Source organism: Arachis ipaensis, chromosome B1, assembly GCF_059453495.1.
Source record: "Arachis ipaensis isolate K30076 ecotype BB chromosome B1, ASM5945349v1, whole genome shotgun sequence".
NCBI lineage: Eukaryota > Viridiplantae > Streptophyta > Magnoliopsida > Fabales > Fabaceae > Arachis > Arachis ipaensis.
The window spans coordinates 30,928,481-30,949,296 of NC_142436.1; the positions used below are offsets into that span (position 1 = coordinate 30,928,481).

Below are 20,816 nucleotides of genomic sequence, written 5' to 3' on the forward strand. Positions count from 1 at the left end.
AATTTATGTTATTTTCATCAGTTTGATTATGTATTATGTTGATTGTTGACATATCCTAGTGCTACTTGGAAGATTGATTGTATACTCATTATATTAATAGTGAAAGATTTTACTAGACTAGGTTACGTAGGTTTATTACCACTCTTTTGGAGATTTTCCTAAGATAAAATTCTAGTGTCTTATCTTTAATTTCTATCGTTGTATTTTCTATTTGGAGTATCTTTAGTGTTGCCTATTCGATTACACAAGTTGTGGGTGTAACGCCTTTACTATAAGAATATCATGCTTAAGTCATGATATTGTTAATGGTAAAAGTACTATGTATACTTTCTGTATTACCTATTTACATATTCTATAAGCCTTTAAAATAAATAAAACTGAAAACTAAAGGCATTTTTTAATACATATACATACATACATATATACATATGTTCCATATTCCAATTACAATAAGATAATCAGCAATAACAACAACTCAAAGAGCTTCATCAATTGTCATGAATAAAATATATCAAGTATACTTATATAAATAATTATATACATACTACCTGAAAATATTGGATGTAGGAGATGAGAACCTAACCCGAAGGTCTCAGTAGAGGAGTTTTAGAATTATCATAAAAAGATATGTAAAATAAAATTTGGTTTACGGTAGTGATCAGTGCTTGTCTTATGAATATTTCTCTTGGGATTTCCTTATCTTTCAAACTTTTATGATTCAACAGTTACTCCTTCACAACTCGTATTCCTCAACACCATTCTCTCCTCTAAATTATCCCTCTTCTAAAATTAACCGATTTAACTCCATTGCTGTTTACTTTTCTTATGTCTGACCAGGAGATATATTATTCACTTTCTATTCCTTTTTAAATTTACTGTTCATTTAGTCTCTTTCTTTAAAGACCACTATCACTCACCATAATTCCAAACCAATAATTTCAATCACAATTAATCAAATAATCAAACAAACAATCATACATAGAGAACAATTATGACAAGTAGCACAAACAGATAAACAGACAAACAATTAAACAAAAAAATAATTTCAAGCAATTTACAAACAAATACAGTATGATGCATGTCTGTTCTACTGGCCGTGAGCTCACATGCAGGGGCAGAGCTAGGCTAACTATTTAGGGGGGCGGTGTTTAATAATTTACTACAAATATTTTATATTACTATTTCTATTGTTAAAATTAAAGAAATAAATATATAATCTCAATCAAAGTAAGACAATAATATATAAAAATTACCACTTACAGTTTTGTATCATGAAAAGGCTATTCAACGTTTTTTTCTATTTTCAAAATCATCTATAATTGAATTTGTGTCGAAAATAGCTGCTAATTCTTTTTCTATATAGATGACCAAATTGTCTGCAAGAAATTCATCAGCCATCTTACTTCGGAGTCTTGTCTTAACAATTTTCATTGCTGAAAAAGCTCTTTCTGTTATTGCTGTAGATACTGGTATAGTCAAAACAAGACGTATTAATCTATCAACCATGTGATAAGTTCTTGATTTTCCCGTTTCTTGCAACTTGTTGCACAATTTAGAAAGTGTACCAATGCCTTTCAAATGATTTGGTATATCATGCTGATAATGTTACAACTGAGATTTCAAAATATTTAGCTCATTAGAAGGAAAGTCAAGGGGATAAAACTTCTCTACTAACTTGCTAATTTCTTCAATATTAAATGATTTGAAATTGTCCTTAGGATCCAAAGCACAACTCAAAGTCAAAAGCTCTATTGTTTGCTCATTAAATCTACTATTTAACTCTTGTATTTGAGAGTCAATTGTTGCCAAGAATACATCTATTCGATAATTATGCTCAACGGTCACACTTGGTTGACGAGATCGACCTCTTCCAAAAACATATTGTGCACTCATATTAGGGACTTCAATTTCATGTTTTTTATAAAAATCTTTAACATTTGCAAGAAAATTGCACCATCCACCATCTCTTAATTGTTGAAGAAGTAACTTTGATGTAGAAACAATATGCATTGCATTAAGAATATCTTGAGATTGTTGTTGCAGTGCTTGGCAAAGAACATTAGTGATTCTCATAATCTCTTTCATCAAGTGCAAAGTGAAAACAAATTCAAATGACAATAATATTTTACTAACACCATAAGCCTCACCTCTTTGTGCATAAGTTGTCCCGTCTTCAATGATATTATTGAGAACAATGTTGGTAGCAGTAAACATTTTTACCAAACTGCAAATAGAATTAAAGTGAGAGCTCCATCGAGTATCCCCAGTTCTTTGTAAAATGCTTATTTGATTCATACCTTTGCCTGTTTCTAATTCATTTTGAGCAACCAAGTTTGCATTTTAAATTGCTTGAGCTTCATGTAATTGATCATATTTTTTTGAAAAAGCACTAAAAATAGTGACAATAGAGTTTAATTGAGTAAAAAATTCATGAATTTGAAGTACCTCTCTTGAAGCTGCCACCAATGCTAATTGAAACCTATGAGCAAAACAATGTACATAGTATGCTTGTGGAGAATCTTTAAGAAACAAAGCTTGCAAACTATTCCATTCACCCCGCATGTTGCTAGCACCATCATACCCTTGACCCCTAATATTTTCAACTTGGAGATTATAATGAGAAAGGACAGAAATCAATTCTTTCTTTAAAGTTGTTGCACAAGTATCAGTAACATGCACAAGATCAAAGAATCTCTCTTTAACAAAACCATCTAGAGTAACAAATCTCAAAACAATGGCCATTTGCTCCTTTTTAGATTCATCTCTAGCTTCATCAACAATAATACAAAATTTGACATCTCCAATGCCTTCTCTAATTGAATTTCTCACCTTAGTAGCAAGAATATGTAGAATTTCTTTTTGGACATCATTTGAAGTATACTTAGCATTTTTTGGAGCATTTTTCAAAACATTCTTTTTTACTCTTTCATTGTAAGATCCCAAAAATTTCAACATTTTCAAAAAGTTACCTCTGTTGCTTGAACTTTGGCTTTCATCATGTCCTCTGTATGCAAAACCTTGAAATGTCAACCATCTAATGCAATCTATAGATGCTCCTAGTCGAATTCGATTATTTTCAATCTCTTCTGATGTTTGCTTATGAAGAAGTCTGTCAATATGTCGTGATTGTTTCATTAAATCATCACATGATTTCAGCGCCTTATGATGGAATGAGTTGGGACCTTTGCCAATGTGATTCAAAAGAGCATATTCTTTTCCACTATTTACTTTCTTCCAATTTCTGAAACCATTCTCAATAAAAGCATTTGAACCCGTATTGATTGAAGGTTCCTTAGCAAAAAGAAAGCATGAAAAACAATATATAGCATCATCTTCTATAGAATATTCTAACCAAGATGGGAACAATTTAAACCATGAAGCTTGAAAGCGACAATGACTTTTATCACCAGAAAATGGATAATTATCAAGAATTGGTTGATTTGGCCCAACTTTAATATAAGCCCGACGGATTTCATCTCTTTTATTTGGAAGAAACTTCCAAATCATTGGTCGCATTTCAGGATCTCTTTCCAAACGAAAAACATCCAGTTGATTTGGAAGAAATCGTGGACGCTTTGAGCTATTCAATGGAGAACTTGAAGTAATGAAATTTGATGACCCCTTGATGGGATATTTTCGCGGAGAAACGAATTTCTCCAAAACACCCAAATCTAACCGGCAAGTGCACCGGGTCGCATCAAGTAATAATAACTCACGGGAGTGAGGTCGATCCCACAGGGATTGAAGGATTGAGCAATTTTAGTTTGGTGGTTGATTTAGTCAAGCGAATCAAAATTTGGTTGAGAGATTTGTGATTTGAAGAATTTAAATTGCATAGAAAGTAAAAGAAATGGGTAAATTGCATGAAATTAAAGAGAACTGGAATTTAAAGTGCTGAATCTTAAAGAGCAAGAAATTAAATGGCAGAAACTTAGAACGCAAGAAATGTAAATTGCAGAATCTTAAAGTGCAAGAAATGTAAATGGCTTGAATTGTAAAGGGAATTGGGAATTGGATTTTGATGAGCGGATAATTTATACGCTTTTTGGCATTATTTTTAGTAGGATCTAGTTACTTTTAGGGATGTTTTCATTAGTTTTTATGTTAAATTTACATTTCTGGACTTTACTATGAGTTTGTATGTTTTTCTGTGATTTCAGGTATTTTCTAGCTGAAATTGAGGGACTTGAGCAGAAATCAGATTCAGAGGTTGAAAAAGGACTACTGATGCTGTTGGATTCTGACCTCCCTGCACTCAAAGTGGATTTTCTTGAGCTACAGAACTCGAAATGGCGCGCTTCCGATTGCGTTGGAAAGTAGACATCCAGGGCTTTCCATCAATATATAACAGTTCATACTTTGGCCAAGAATTGATGACGTAAACTGGCGTTTAACGCCAGCCTTCTGCCCAAATCTGGCGTCCAGCGCCAGAAAAGGATCCAAAACCAGAGTTGAACGCCCAAACTGGCACAGAAACTGGCGTTCAACTCCACAAATGGCCTCTGCACGTGCTACACTTAAGCTCAGCCCAAACACACACCAAGTGGGCCCCGGAAGTGGATTTATGCATCAATTACTTACTCATGTAAACCCTAGTAGCTAGTTTATTATAAATAGGACCTCTTACTATTGTATGAGGCATCTTTGGACGCCTGGTTCTTAGATCTGAGGGGCTGGCCTCTCGGCCATGCCTGGACCTTCACTTATATATTTTCATACGGTAGAGTTTCTACACTCCATAGATTAAGGTGTGGAGCTCTGCTGTTCCTCAAAGATTAATGCAAAGTACTACTGTTTTCTATTCAATTCTTCTTATTTCTCTTCTAAGATATCCATTCGCACCCAAGAACGTGATGAAGGTGATGATTATGTGTGACGCTCATCATCCTTCTCCTTTATGAACGCGTGCCTGACAAACACTTCTGTTCTACATGAAATAAGCTAGAATGTGTATCTCTTAGATCTCCTAACCAGAATCTTCGTGGCGTAAGCTAGAATGATGGCGGCATTCAAGAGAATCCAGAAGGTCTAAACCTTGTCTGTGGTATTCTGAGTAGGATTCAATGATTGAATGACTGTGACGAGCTTCAAACTCGCGATTGTTGGGCGTTAGTGACAGACGTAAAAGGAGGGTGAATCCTATTCCAGCATGATCGGGAACCGACAGATGAATAGCCGTGCCATGACAGGGTGCGTGAGCATATTATTCACTGAGAGGAGGGGATGTAGCCACTGACAATGGTGATGCCCTTGCATAAAGCCAGCCATGGAAAGGAGTAAGACTGATTGGATGAAGATAGCAGGAAAGCAGAGGTTCAGAGGAACGAAAGCATCTCCATTCGCTTATCTGAATTTCTTACCAATGAATTACATAAGTATCTCTATCCCTATTTTATTAATTAATATTCGAAAACTCCATGATTATTTTATATCCGCCTGACTGAGATTTACAAGGTGACCATAGCTTGCTTCATACCAACAATCTCCGTGGGATTCGACCCTTACTCACGTAAGGTATTACTTGGACGACCCAGTACACTTGTTGGTTAGTTGTATCGAAGTTGTGACAGACTGTAAAACTAGATCAGAGTATCTGGCCTAAGAAGCCACTACCAGAGATCACAATTTCATGCACCAAGTTTTTGGCGCCGTTGCCGGGGATTGTTTGAGTTTTCGGCAAGCTTTTGGTCGGTAACATCAGTGCCAGATTCCCTTTTGATCCGGCAACAGCACCAAGTTTTTGGCGCCGTTGCCAGGGATTGTTTGAGTTTGGACAACTGACGGTTCATCTTGTTGCTCAGATTAGGTAATTTTTTTTGTTTTATTTTCAAAAATTTTTCAAAAATCTTTCAAAATTTTCTCCTTTGTTTTCGAAAAAAAAAATGTTTTCAAAAATAAATTATTCTATGGCTTCAAAATTTTTAAGAATGAATTCTAGTGTTTCATGAAATATGTTGAATCATATCTGGCTGTAAAGCCATACCCAAACTACTTTGGGATTGGTATTCAACTAATCACTCCAGCCCATGTAATTATATGTTGCAGCCTGGCTGGCTGTAAAGCCATGTCTAAATTCTTTTGGACTGAGGCTTGCAATTTGTTATCAAGAGCAAGCTAGTTGGAGCTAATCCACCTGCTACTGTTCCTGATCTACCTGTTGAAGCTTGGCTGGCCATAGGCCATGTCTAGTGTTTTGGACTGGAGCTTTCTTTGAAAGCTTGGCTGGCTAGTGAGCCATGTCTAATTCCTGGACTGAAGCTTTAGACTAACATGGCAAGATTCCTGAAATTCATATTAAAAATTTTGGAATCCTTATTTTTTCCTTTAAATTTTCGAAAAATATAAATAAAAATCCAAAAAAAAAAAAATTAGAAAATCATAAAAATCAAAAATATTTTGTGTTTCTTGTTTGAGTCTTGAGTCATATCATAAGTTTGGTGTCACTTGCATATACATCTTGCATTTTTTCGAAAATTTCATGCATTCATGGTGTTCTTCATGATCTTCAAGTTGTTCTTGGTAAGTCTTCTTGTTTGATCTTGATGATTTGTTTGTTTTGTGTTGTATAGTGTTTTTCATATGCATTCTTGAATTCTTAGTGTCTAAGCATTAAAGAATTCTAAGTTTGGTGTCTTGCATGTCTTCCTTGCATTAAAGATTTTTCAAAAATATGTTCTTGATGTTCATCATAACATTCAAAGTGTTCTTGGTGTTCATCTTGACATTCATAGCATTCTTGCATGCATTCATTGTTTTGATCTAAAAATTTCATGCATTGCATAATTTTCATGTTTTTCATAAAAATTTCAAAAATCAAAAAAATATCTTTCCCTTTTTCTCTCATCAAATTCGAAAATTGAGTTGACTTTTTTTCAAAAATTTTTAAAATCAAGTTGTTTCTTATGAGTCAAATCAAATTTTCAAATTTGAAAATCTTATCTTTTTCAAAATCTTTTTCAAAAATCAAATCTTTTTCAAAATTCTTAGTTATTTTCGAAAATTCCAAAAATATTTTTCAAAAATCTTTTTCTCATTTTAAATCATAATTTTCGAAAATAACATAATCAATTAATGTTTTGATTCAAAAATTTGAAGTTTGTTACTTGCTAGTTAAGAAAGATTCAAACTTTAAGTTCTAGAATCATATCTTGTGATTTCTTATGAATCAAGTCATTAATTGTGATTTTAAAAATCAAATCTTTTTCAAAACTAATTTCTATCATATCTTTTCAAAAATATCTTCTTATCTTATCTTTTTCAAAAATATCTTTTCAAAATATCTTTTCTAACTTCCTAACTTCTTATCTTTTCAAAATTTGTTTCAACTAACTAACTAACTTTTTGTTTGTTTCTTAACTTTTTCAAAACTACCTAACTAACTCTCTCTCTCTCTAATTTTCGAAAATATCTCCCCTCTTTTTCAAAAATTCCTTTTTAATTAACTAATTATTTTTATTTTTTATTTTTTATTTCAAAAAATATTTCGAAAAAAATACTAACCTTTTTCAAAAACTATTTTCAAAAATCACTAACTCTTTTTCAAAATAATTTTCGAAAATTATCCCTCCTCCAATCCTATTCTATTTATTCATTCATATCCTAACATCTCATCTCACATCTCTTCCATTCGTACAGTTGCATTTCTTCCTCTACATCACATCCTTTATCACCCCCTCTTTTTTTTCCACTCACACAGGGATCCCTATACTGTGGTATAAAGAGAATCTCTATTATTATTATTATTTTTCTGTGTCTTCTTCTTTGTCATATGAGCAGGAGCAGGGACAAGAATATTCTTGTTGAAGCAGATCCAGAACCTGAAAGGACTCTGAAGAAAAAATTAAGAGAAGCTAAAATACAACATTCCAGAGATAACCTTTCAGAAATTTTCGAACAGGCAGAGGAGATGGCAGCCGAAAATAATAATAATGCAAGGAGGATGCTTGGTGACTTTACTGCACCTAATTCCAATTTACATGGAAGAAGCATCTCCATTCCTGCCATTGGAGCAAACAACTTTGAGCTGAAACCTCAGTTAGTTTCTCTGATGCAGCAGAACTGCAAGTTTCATGGACTTCCATCTGAAGATCCTTTTCAGTTCTTAACTGAATTCTTGCAGATATGTGATACTGTCAAGACTAATGGAGTAGATCCTGAAGTCTACAGGCTCATGCTTTTCCCTTTTGCTGTAAGAGACAGAGCTAGATTATGGTTGGATTCTCAACCTAAAGACAGCCTGAACTCTTGGGATAAGCTGGTCACGGCTTTCTTAGCCAAGTACTTTCCTCCTCAAAAGCTGAGCAAGCTTAGAGCTGATGTTCAAACCTTCAGACAGAAAGAAGGTGAATCCCTCTATGAAGCTTGGGAAAGATACAAACAGTTGACCAAAAAGTGTCCTTCTGACATGCTTTCAGAATGGACCATCCTGGATATATTCTATGATGGTTTATCTGAGCTATCAAAGATGTCACTGGACACCTTTGCAGGTGGATCCATTCACCTAAAGAAAACGCCTGCAGAAGCTCAAGAACTCATTGACATGGTTGCTAATAACCAGTTCATGTACACTTCTGAAAGGAATCTTGTGAGCAATGGGACGCCTATGAAGAAGGGAGTTCTTGAGGTTGATACTCTGAATGCCATATTGGCTCAGAATAAAATATTGACTCAGCAAGTCAATATGATTTCTCAGAATCTGCATGGAATGCAAGCTGCATCCAACAGAACTCAAGAGGCATCTTCTGAAGAAGAAGCCTATGATCCTGAGAACCCTGCAATAGCAGAGGTAAATTATTTAGGTGAACCTTATGGAAACACCTATAACTCAACATGGAGAAATCATCCAAATTTCTCATGGAAGGATCAAAAGCCTCAACAAGGCTTTAATAATGGTGGAAGAAACAGGTTTAGCAATAGCAAACCTTTTCCATCATCAACTCAGCAACAGACAGAGAACTCTGAACAAAATGCTTCTAATTTAGCAAATCTAGTCTCTGATCTATCTAAGGCCACTGTAAGTTTCATGAATGAAACAAGGTCTTCCATTAGAAATCTGGAAGCACAAGTGGGCCAGCTGAGTAAAAGGATCACTGAAATCCCTCCTAGTACTCTCCCAAGCAATACAGAAGAGAATCCAAAAGGAGAGTGCAAGGCCATTGACATAAGCGCCATGGCCGAACCTATGAGGAGAGGAGAGGACGTGAATCCCAAGGAGGAAGACCTCCTGGGACGTCCAGTGATCAATAAGGAGCTTCCCTCTGAGGAACCAAAGGACTCTGAGGCTCATCTAGAGACCATAGAGATTCCATTGAACCTCCTTATGCCCTTCATGAGCTCTGATGAGTATTCCTCTTCTGAAGAGAATGAGGATGTCACAGAAGAGCAAACTGCCAAGTTTCTTGGTGCAATCATGAAGCTGAACGCCAAATTGTTTGGCATTGATGCTTGGGAAGTTGAACCTCCCTTGTTCATCAATGAACTAAGTGATCTGGATCAACTGACATTGCCTCAGAAGAGACAGGATCCTGGAAAGTTCATAATACCCTGTACCATAGGCACCATGATCTTTAAGGCTCTGTGTGACCTTGGTTCAGGAATAAACCTCATGCCCCTCTCTGTAATAGAGAAACTGGGAATCTATGGGGTACAAGCTGCTAAAATCTCACTAGAGATGGCAGACAGCTCAAGAAGACAGGCTTATGGACAAGTAGAAGATGTATTAGTAAAGGTTGAGGGCCTTTACATACCTACTGATTTCATAGTCCTGGATACTGGAAAGGAAGAGGATGAATCCATCATCCTAGGAAGACCTTTCCTGGCCACAGCAAGAGTTGTGATTGATGTTGACAGAGGTGAATTAGTCCTTCAATGGAATGAGAACTCCCTTGTATTCAAAACTCAAGGATCTTCCTCTGCAACCATGAAGAGGAAGCATGAAAAGCTTCTCTCAAAGCAGAATCAACCAGAGCCCCCACAGTCAAACTCTAAGTTTGGTGTTGGGAGGCCACAACCAAACTCTAAGTTTGGTGTTGAACTCCCATATCCAAACTCTAAGTTTGGTGTTGGAGAGTTTCAACAAAACTCTGCACATCTGTGAGGCTCCATGAGAGCCCACTGTCAAGCTATTGACATTAAAGAAGCGCTTATTGGGAGGCAACCCAATATTTATTTATCTAACTTTATTATTATTGTTTTTCATGTTTTCTTAGGTTCATGATCATGTGGAGTCACAAAATAAATATAAAAATTGAAAACGGAATCAAAAAACAGCAGAAGAAAAATCACACCCTGGAGGAGCATCTGTCTGGCGTTCAAACGCCAGAACAGAGCATAGTTCTGGCGCTGAACGCCCAGAATGGGAGCATCCTGGCGCTGAACGCCCAGAACAAGCATGGTTCTGGCGTTCAACGCCAGAAATGGCAGCAAAGGGGCGTTGAACGCCCAAAATGGGCACCAACCTGGCGCTGAACGCCCAGAGTTGTGTGCAAGGGCATTTTACATGCCTAAATTGGTGCAGGGATGTAAATGCCTTGACACCTCAGGATCTGTGGACCCCACAGGATCATCTCAGGATCTGTGGACCCCACAGGATCCCCACCTACCTCATCATCTCTCTTTCCATTCATGATCATCCCTTCTTTTTTTTTTCCATTTACCACTCATATCCATACACCCACTACCTTCAAAAATTCAACATCTCTCTCTCTCTCCCACCCAATCCCACCCACATGGCCGAATACACATCTCCCTCCATCTCCTCCATATCTTCTTCTTATTCTTCTATTCTTTCTTCTTTTGCTCGAGGGCGAGCAACATTCTAAGTTTGGTGTGGTAAAAGCATAGCTTTTTTTGTTTTTTCCATAACCATTGATGGCACCTAAGGCCAGAGAAACCTCTAGAAAGAGGAAAGGGAAGACAAAAGCTTCCATCAAGGGTCTATAGCTCAGTGGAAGAACATTTGACTGCAAATCAAGAGATCCCTGAGATACCTCAGGGGATACATTTTCTTCCACACAATTATTGGAAGCAACTAAGGGTGGAACATCAAGAGCACTCCATCATCCTTCATGAAATCAGAGAAGATCTAAAAGCAATGAAGGAGGAGCAGCAAAGACAAGGAAGAGACATAGAAGAGCTCAAGGACATCACTAAGGTGGACTCATTCCTTGTTCTTACTTTCTCTATTTTTTTTCGTTTTATATATTATGTGCTTATCTATGTTTGTGTCTTCATTACATGATCATTAGTAGTTAGTAACTTTGTCTTAAAGTTATAAATGTCCTATGAATCCATCACCTCTCTTAAATGAAAAATGTTTTAATTCAAAAGAACAAGAAGTACATGAGTTTCGAATTTATCCTTGAACTTAGTTTAATTATATTGATGTGGTGACAATGCTTCTTGTTTTCTGAATGTATGCTTGAACAGTGCATATGTCTTTTGAAGTTGTTGTTTAAGAATGTTAAATATGTTGGCTCTTGAAAGAATGATGACTAGGAGACATGTTATTTGATAATCTGAAAAATCATAAAAATGATTCTTGAAGCAAGAAAAAGCAGCAAAGAACAAAGCTTGCAGAAAAAAAAAAAGAGGCGAAAAAAATAGAAAAAAAAATAGAAAGAAAAAGAAAAAGGCAAGCAGAAAAAGCCAATAACCCTTAAAACCAAAAGGCAAGGGCAAATAAAAAGGATCCCAAGGCTTTGAGCATCAGTGGATAGGAGGGCCTAAAGGAATAAAATCCTGGTCTAAGCGGCTAAACCAAGCTGTCCCTAACCATGTGCTTGTGGCGTGTAGGTGTCAAGTGAAAACTTGAGACTGAGCGGTTAAAGTCAAGGTCCAAAGCAAACAAAGAGTGTGCTTAAGAACCCTGGACACCTCTAATTGGGGACTTTAGCAAAGCTGAGTCACAATCTGAAAAGGTTCACCCAATTATGTGTCTGTGGCATTTATGTATCCGGTGGTAATACTGGAAAACAAAGTGCTTAGGGCCACGGCCAAGACTCATGAAATAGCTGTGTTCAAGAATCATCATACTGAACTAGGAGAATCAATAACACTATCTGAACTCTGAGTTCCTATAGATGCCAATCATTCTGAACCTCAATGGATAAAGTGAGATGCCAAAACTATTCAAGAGGCAAAAAGCTATAAGTCCCGCTCATATGATTGAAGCTCTGTTTCATTGATAGTTTGGAATTTATAGTATATTCTCTTCTTTTTATCCTATTTGATTTTCAGTTGCTTGGGGACAAGCAACAATTTAAGTTTGGTGTTGTGATGAGCGGATAATTTATACGCTTTTTGGCATTGTTTTTAGTAGGATCTAGTTACTTTTAGGGATGTTTTCATTAGTTTTTATGTTAAATTCACATTTCTGGACTTTACTATGAGTTTGTGTGTTTTTCTGTGATTTCAGGTATTTTCTGGCTGAAATTGAGGGACTTGAGCAGAAATCAGATTCAGAGGTTGAAAAAGGACTGCTGATGCTGTTGGATTCTGACCTCCCTGCACTCAAAGTGGATTTTCTGGAGCTACAGAACTCGAAATGGCGCGCTTCCAATTGCGTTGGAAAGTAGACATCCAGGGCTTTCTAGCAATATATAACAGTCCATACTTTGGCCAAGAATTGACGACGTAAACTGGCGTTTAACGCCAGCCTTCTGCCCAAATCTGGCGTCCAGCGCCAGAAAAGGATCCAAAACCAGAGTTGAACGCCCAAACTGGCACAGAAACTGGCGTTCAACTCCACAAATGGCCTCTGCACGTGCTACACTTAAGCTCAGCCCAAACACACACCAAGTGGGCCCCGGAAGTGGATTTATGCATCAATTACTTACTCATGTAAACCCTAGTAGCTAGTTTATTATAAATAGGACCTCTTACTATTGTATGAGGCATCTTTGGACGCCTGGTTCTTAGATCAGAGGGGCTGGCCTCTCGGCCATGCCTGGACCTTCACTTATGTATTTTCATACGGTAGAGTTTCTACACTCCATAGATTAAGGTGTGGAGCTCTGCTGTTCCTCAAAGATTAATGCAAAGTACTACTGTTTTCTATTCAATTCTTCTTATTTCTCTTCTAAGATATCCATTCGCACCCAAGAACATGATGAAGGTGATGATTATGTGTGACGCTCATCATCCTTCTCCTTTATGAACGCGTGCCTGACAAACACTTCTGTTCTACATGAAATAAGCTAGAATGTGTATCTCTTAGATCTCCTAACCAGAATCTTCGTGGCGTAAGCTAGAATGATGGCGGCATTCAAGAGAATCCGGAATGTCTAAACCTTGTCTGTGGTATTCTGAGTAGGATTCAATGATTGAATGACTGTGACGAGCTTCAAACTCGCGATTGTTGGGCGTTAGTGACAGACGCAAAAGGAGGGTGAATCCTATTCCAGCATGATCGGGAACCGACAGATGAATAGCCGTGCCGTGACAGGGTGCGTGAGCATATTATTCACTAAGAGGAGGGGATGTAGCCACTGACAACGGTGATGCCCTTGCATAAAGCCAGCCATGGAAAGGAGTAAGACTGATTGGATGAAGATAGCAGGAAAGCAGAGGTTCAGAGGAACGAAAGCATCTCCATTCGCTTATCTGAAATTCCTACCAATGAATTACATAAGTATCTCTATCCCTATTTTATTAATTAATATTCGAAAACTCCATGATTATTTTATATCCGCCTGACTGAGATTTACAAGGTGACCATAGCTTGCTTCATACCAACAATCTCCGTGGGATTCGACCCTTACTCACGTAAGGTATTACTTGGACGACCCAGTACACTTGCTGGTTAGTTGTATCGAAGTTGTGACAGACTGTAAAACTAGATCAGAGTATCTGGCCTAAGAAGCCACTACCAGAGATCACAATTTCGTGCACCAGATTTGCAGAAATTAAACAAGGAAATGAAAAATTGCAACAAGCAGAGAAATAGAAAAAGACTTGGATTGAACCGGATCTTAAAATAGAAATGTAAATAAGCATGAAAACAGTAAACAGGGAATGGGAAATGGGAAATCCGGATCTCAGGACCCAAGAGACTAGATAACCAAGTCTAGATCTCAATGCCTTCCTAGATCCAACAAGCACAATTGCAAAGGAAATTGTAAATTGCAAAGAAAGTAGATGAAGAACAATTAACCGAAACTGAAATTCAATTGTGCAGTGAAATAAAGCAAGATCCTAAGGTGAGATTGAAACAGAATTTCTTCAATTCTCCACCCAAAATCCAAGACAAGAAAAGTAAAGAGTGCTGGGCAAGAACAAGGAAGAAGAGAGATCAATTCTCCTCCCAAATTCTCTTGAATTAAAACAACAATGCTAGAATATAAAAGTGAGCTCTCAATCAAAACCAGAAAAGAAAGCTCTTCTGAAAACTCAAAAAGAAGCTCTCTAAAACTTAAATTCTAATCTATTTATACACTTTCTTCAAATGGTCTTCAAGCCTTCAATTGGGCCTTTGCTCTTGATGGAATTGGGTTGAGAGAGGCCTTGGTTGATTGCTCTTGGAGTTTGGAGAAGAACCGAATTAAACCGGGTTGGAATCATGAAAGCTTGAGTGAAAGTTGGAGTAAAAGTTAGGGTCTAACTTTTGCTCCAACTTTTCACATCAGCACCCTTGTTTTGCTGATACCAACGTTGGGGCAAAAGTTAGGGGTCTAACTTTTGCTCCAACGTTGGCCTCCCTTAGTTATTCACGGCGCCAACGTTAGCCAGAAAGTTAGGGGCTAACGTTGGCGCAAACTTTTGCTAGCCCAGGGAGTTTTTTCAAGCGCCAACGTTAGCCAGAAAGTTAGGGGCTAACGTTGGCGCAAACTTTTGGTGCATCCAGGGAGTGTTTTTCATGCCAAAAGTTAGCCAAAAAGTTAGGGGCTAACTTTTGCTCCAGCTTTTGCCCAAAAGTTAGCCAAAAAGTTAGGGGCTAACTTTTGCTCCAGCTTTTGCTTCCTGGTTCATAATTAATTCAAGACTCAAGTCATTCCTCCTAGCCATTCCTTCTTGCATCAACCTTTCTCCAAGCTTTCTTCACCTATCATTAATCAACCAAACACATCAAATCTATGCTCAAAATCATGAGATATTCATTCTTTCATAATATATGACAATTATAGCATAAAACCTCATGAAATAGCATGAATTCATACATGGTTGATTAAATCAAAGGAAACATGAAAATATACCCAATTGGCTTGCTTTTGGCTCAAGAAAGTGCATAATTCAATTGAAAACAAAAGAAAAAGGCTAGTGAAACTAGGCTAAGATGACTTGTCATCACAACACCAAACTTAAAGCTTGCTTGTCCCCAAGCAAGAAATGATTTATTGAGAAGAAAGAATGAAATGGGAGAGGATGTTCATGCTAGTAGAGTGTTATTGATAGTTCATGGGGTTTTATGTGGATATGTACACACTCACCTCTTATTGACTCTTAAGCCTAGAAAGCCTCTTTCAAGCTTCAAGTAACCTACTGCTATGACCTCTCATTATTCCTTTATCCTTGGCTATTATCTTGTTCATGAGCTTTATTTGAGTGTCATGTGTAGCAAGTTCATTTCCTTTTCTTTAAACTTGACACATTATTCACTATAGACACTTGGCTCACATTCCTTCTTAGAACATTGATGCCCAGTACCTCTTTGAGCTACTAAATGCCTTGTAGTTAGGTTGCTCTTGATAGTGGACTTTCAGCTGATGATCCCGGGTTAGTTAACCCAAGTCATCAAGTGTTGATGCACTCCAAAGAGCTTAATAATCCAAGCAGATCCTAATACAAAGACACCACAGGCATATATTCTAAGGTTCAAGCTATTGGTGTCCAGCTTTGTTTCTTTTTGTTTTTCTTTTGTTCTGCCACTTCTTGGCTATTTCTTTTTCTCCCCTTTTTTCTTTCTTTTTGTTTTTCTTTCTAACCAAGGATTTTTATTCAATTGAGATTTATAGACAGTAACTACTTTCTACTTAAGATGAGACATCCTAGTGTTCTTATTCATTAAAGGTGAGCTATTATACAATCACACACATACCACCACTTTTATTTTACTTCTATCTAACAGAGAACTATCTCACTTCACATTCAAACATTTCTTTTATTGAATTGAAAATGCAGGGGACAAAGCATGCTTTTTGTTCAGTGAAAGTAAACACACAAGCACACACATAGACTAGCTTACTTATTCTAAGAGAAACAAACAAGATGCAAAGACTATTAATTATGACAACTACTTAAAGATGCAAGGACCACTTAAAACTGACACAATGCATGCTTTCTTAGTGTTGAACAAGGAGCAAGTCCACCTTTTATTTGTCATGCTTTTTCTTTCTTCTTTCATACACCTGGTTGCTGGTGTTTCCTATGTCCATGTCTGTTGTCTGTTGATCCCGCCAGAACCCAGCTCTATTCATTGCTTCCTCTACTCTATCTTCAAGCTTCATTGCATTGCTTACTTCTATCTCACTTCTCCTTTTGAAGAATTCATCAAAGGTTGGAAAAGCTGGATCCATGTTGTGCAGATGCTCTCCAATATAGTTCAGCTTGATTTGACTATTTATGTTGTAGTCGGCTTGGACTTCATATCTTGCATCTTGGAGTGTTGTGAACTCTTTGAGAGCCCTCAAATTTTCAGCTTGCATTTGCTCCAACTTTCCAAATGATTCATGAGATTGAAAAGCATGTTCTTCTTGCATCACAAGGAATCTTGACTCGAATTCACTTTGTTTGTTCATCATTCTTAGCTCCCGTTCTTCTTGTGCTTGTTGGTTTTTCATGTATAGTGAATGATATTCCTCTTGCCTTTCTTGAATTCTCATGTACTGTTGTGATAATCTTCCAATTGCTTCCTGTATTTGAGTCATGTCCAGATTGTTATGTAGAGGAGTGTGCTGCTGTTCCTCCTCCTCTTGTGGCTCTTCTTCCTCTTGTAATTCTTCTCCCTCCATTGGTTCCTCTCTTTCCCTTCTTCCATGTGGTCTTCGGCCTTGATGTGCTTCAGGGGGCATCATCATTCTTTCAATGGTTATAGGCATGCCTTGGCTTAACCACATTGGATTCTCCTCTTCCATTGGAACTTTAGCCTTTGCACACAACCTCCAAATGGTACTCGGATAGTACAACCAAGATCCGGCCGAATTCTTCTCAGCCAGCTTTTGAATGTCCTTTGCCAGAATTTCATGAACTTTTACCTCTCCTCCCACAATTATGCAATGCAACATAATAGCTCTATTCTTGTTAACTTCTGAGGTGTTTACTGTGCCCAGAATTGATCTTTTCAACAACTCATACCATCCCTTTGCTTTTGGGGTAAGGTTAACTCTCTTCAAATACTTATATTTATTCTTGTCATCTCCTTCCCACTCTGAGTTTTCCATACAAATATCTCTAGCAATCCCATCATAATCCGGATCACCATTTACCCTTTGGTGGTATCCTGGTTCACTAAAGCGAACTGATTTTAGTCCCAAGACTTTTTTGATTGCATCCGAGCTAAAATCTACTTCCACTCCCCGCACATAGCTCTTGTATGTTGGGGCCTCACTCATGTCAAGTCTTGAGACATTGGCATAGAATTCTCTTATGATATTAGCATTGATTCGGGTGATTGGTGATATGAGTTCCTCCCACCTCCTCTTTCGAATTTTGTCCTTCATTTCTTGGCATCAATCATCCGGCAGCCAGAGTGGAATTTCTGGATATATCTTCTTCTGATTCATCCATTCAATTTGCATCTGATGGTACCGAGATTTGAATCTCCATTGGTCATATTCAGGGGTGCTCTCCTCCACCATGGGATCTTTCCCTCTTCTTCGTTTGGTTCTTGAGGAAGAGGCCATGATCACTTGGTTGTTTGAGACTCTTGAGGTTAAAGGGAGTGTGAAGAATGTTAGAGATTTTGATGTGTGTCTTGGAGAAAGATGAAATTTGAGGCCGAGCTTATTATGATGAGAAATGATGAAGGGAAGTTTAAATGGTTGGAGTGCAAGGATTCGGTCACATGCATGGCTTGGAGGTGGTATGTTATTTAAATGAACAATGAAGGGCTAGGATGCAATTAGATACTATGTGAATCAAAGGTGTGCATGTAAGGGAGAATGAAGACAAAGCTTGCTTCTTCAATTGTCTTTGCCGTGATCATCTCAAGGAGTGGCAGATTCTCTTTTTGAAGCATGTGATGAGATTTTGTCCTCTTGCTATGCTTTCCTTTGTCTTGTCTCTTTCATAAAGTATTCTTTGACCATCTAGTCATCACAACAAGACAACACACATTAGCTATATCAAACCGTGGCAATAGTGCTTCTTTTTATTAACACTATATGAATTATCATTCCTTATATCCATTTGGACCGTGACTTTCCTTGGAGGACACCAAACTTAATGTTTGGTCATATAGTTGAAAATATATGGTTCTCCCTCCAACTAGTGAAATTGAAATCCCAATGTCATTCTTGGTCAAATGTTTATAAGAGATGTTTTCATCATAATTTTCCTTTTTCTCTCTCTCTTTTTTTTTCATGAAGGATCAATTGTGCCCCTAAATCCGTGCATCAAAGTTTGGTGAACACCAAACTTGTATCTTGCTTAAGGGATAAATGTGAGATGCTAGTATTAAATCACAATTGATGCCTACATCATAGAGTATGATTTCTTTTTAATGAAAAAGTCTCAGTAAGAGATAATGTATGATCATTGATGCATGATTTTTTTTTTTAATTTTCATGAGAAGAGAAACACCAAACTTAGTGTTTGGTCATATGCTAGGCATATAGTATGAAAATGTTTGCAACACTGGTTTGGTGTGCTTGAAGGCACACCAAACTTTAGAAGTCTTAGCATATGAAAAAAAAAAATTTGCATGCATTCATTGAGTACATCTATGAAAATAAATTTCATGCTCAGATGATCATAACTTATTGAATTTGAAATGACATAAATCTTAAATCATGGGTTGCCTCCCATGGAGCGCTCTTTTATTGTCACTAGCTTGACATTAGAGCTTTCTTTTATGGTGGTTGAGGGTTGTAGTGCCTCAACTTGTCTCCCCTGACTGTGATCCTCCTCTTTGTTCTCTGGTGTTCAATTTCAGCATGTTCTAACGAGAGTATGTTGCTGACATTGTAATAGTCATCAGTCTGTCGGCTTGCTCCCAGTTGTTGATATATCAATTGCACTTTGTCACCTTTGGAAAGCCCCTCTGTTGGAATCTTCCTGTTCTTCCAACCCCTTTTTGTTTTGTTTCTGCGTTTCATCCTTTCTTTTATTGACCTTTCTTTTCTGGCCGTAGGCTTACCTTGGGGATCTTTCATCCTTTCAGTGGCTAATACTCCAATATTCTCTTGGACTTCTTCATCAGTTTGCACAACCTTTTGCCTTGGGATGTTGTTGTGAATCGCCTTGTTGCTTTCTTCCTTTAACTGTGATTCTTCCTTGTCAAGTTCCATATAGTTTTTCTTCTCATTACCAAACTGTGCTTCTGGTAACACCTTCAGAGTGACACTCTTGTCATGCATTCTGAGAGTTAATTCTCCTTCCTCTATGTCTATGATAGCTCTAGCAGTGGCCAAGAATGGCCTTCCCAGAATAATAGAGTCACCATCATCCCCTTCTGAATCTAGAACCACAAAATCTGCAGGGTATATGAAATTGTCCACCTTGACCAGAAGGTTTTCAATTATACCCCTGGGGTATACTGTTGACTTATCTACTAGCTCTAGAGATATCTGTACTGGTTTAACTTCCTCTATATGCAGCTTTTTTACCAAGGAGGATGGTATTAAGTTGATACTTGCTCCTAGATCGCACATTGCTTTAGTGATGGTTAATTCCCCAATGGTGCAAGGTAGCAAAAAGCTCCCTGGATCTTCAAGCTTAGCGGGAAACCCTTTTTGAATCAAAGCCCTGCATTCCTCAGTGAGCAGTATGGTTTCCTTCTCATGCCAACTTCTTTTCTTGTTGATAAGCTCCTTCAAAAACTTGGCATACAGAGGCATTTGCTCAAGTGCTTCAGCCAAGGGAATATTGATTTCCAGCTTTTTGAAAGCCTCAAGGAACTTATGAAATTGTTGGTCCTTAGTTTCTTTGTTGAACCTCTGGGGATATGGCAGTGGAGGTACAAAGGTTTTCTCTGCTTGTTGCTTTTGATTCTTGGTTGGCTCTTCAACTGCTTCATTCCCTTTTTTTGGAATTTTTTATTGTTCCTCCTTTGCTTGAGTTTGCTTTGAAGCTTCCTTGCTTGCCATTGCATCATCATCATTGGATTCCTCTGTGTGTGTTGGCTGTTCCTCTTCTATTGGTCTTTTGCTGCTCTCTACTTGCTTCTTAGTAGTGTCATTGTTGCTCACCAATGTTCTCCCACTCCTTAATTGTATCGCCTTGCATTCTTCCTTAGGATTTGGAATTGTGTCACTCGGCAGTGAGCTTGAAGGTCTCTCAACAGAAATCTGTTTGGAGATTTGCCCCATCTGTCTCTCTAGGCTCTTCAGGGAGGCTTCATGATTCTTGGTTGTCATTTCCTGGTGTTTCAACATTTTGTCTATCACGGCCTCCAAGTTAGTGATTCTCTGGGCTTCAGGTGATACTTGAGGTGGGTTATGAGATGTGGGTGGTGGATGGTAGGCATTTTGGTTGGTGGGGTGGTTATTGGATTGGTACTGGTTGGGGTTGGGGTAGTTGTTTTGAGTTTTTCTGTAGGGGTTCTGGTTAGTTTGCTGCTGGTTGTGGTTTTAGTTGCTTCTTGGGTTGTTTTGGTTTGAGTTTCTCTGCCATGGTTGTTGATTTTGGGTGTGATTATCTCCCCATCTGAGGTTTGGGTGGTT

General features: G+C 37.6%; 1 protein-coding gene and 1 non-coding gene across 2 annotated transcripts; both read right to left on the reverse strand.

Annotated features, from left to right (window-relative positions):
* Positions 1-1,284: 1,284 nt before the first annotated feature.
* On the reverse strand, positions 1,285-3,516 carry LOC107604915 (uncharacterized). Its single transcript, XM_016306635.1, has 2 exons — positions 2,446-3,516; positions 1,285-1,596 (listed from the first exon to the last, which is right to left on the reverse strand). Exons 1-2 carry the CDS (start codon positions 3,514-3,516, stop codon positions 1,285-1,287), a joined length of 1,383 nt encoding a protein of 460 aa, XP_016162121.1.
* Positions 3,517-8,302: 4,786 nt separating this feature from the next.
* LOC148576108 (small nucleolar RNA R71) lies at positions 8,303-8,410 on the reverse strand. Its single transcript, XR_015903195.1, has one exon. It is a non-coding gene; the product is annotated as a small nucleolar RNA R71 (small nucleolar RNA).
* Between the last annotated feature and the right edge of the window lie 12,406 nt (positions 8,411-20,816).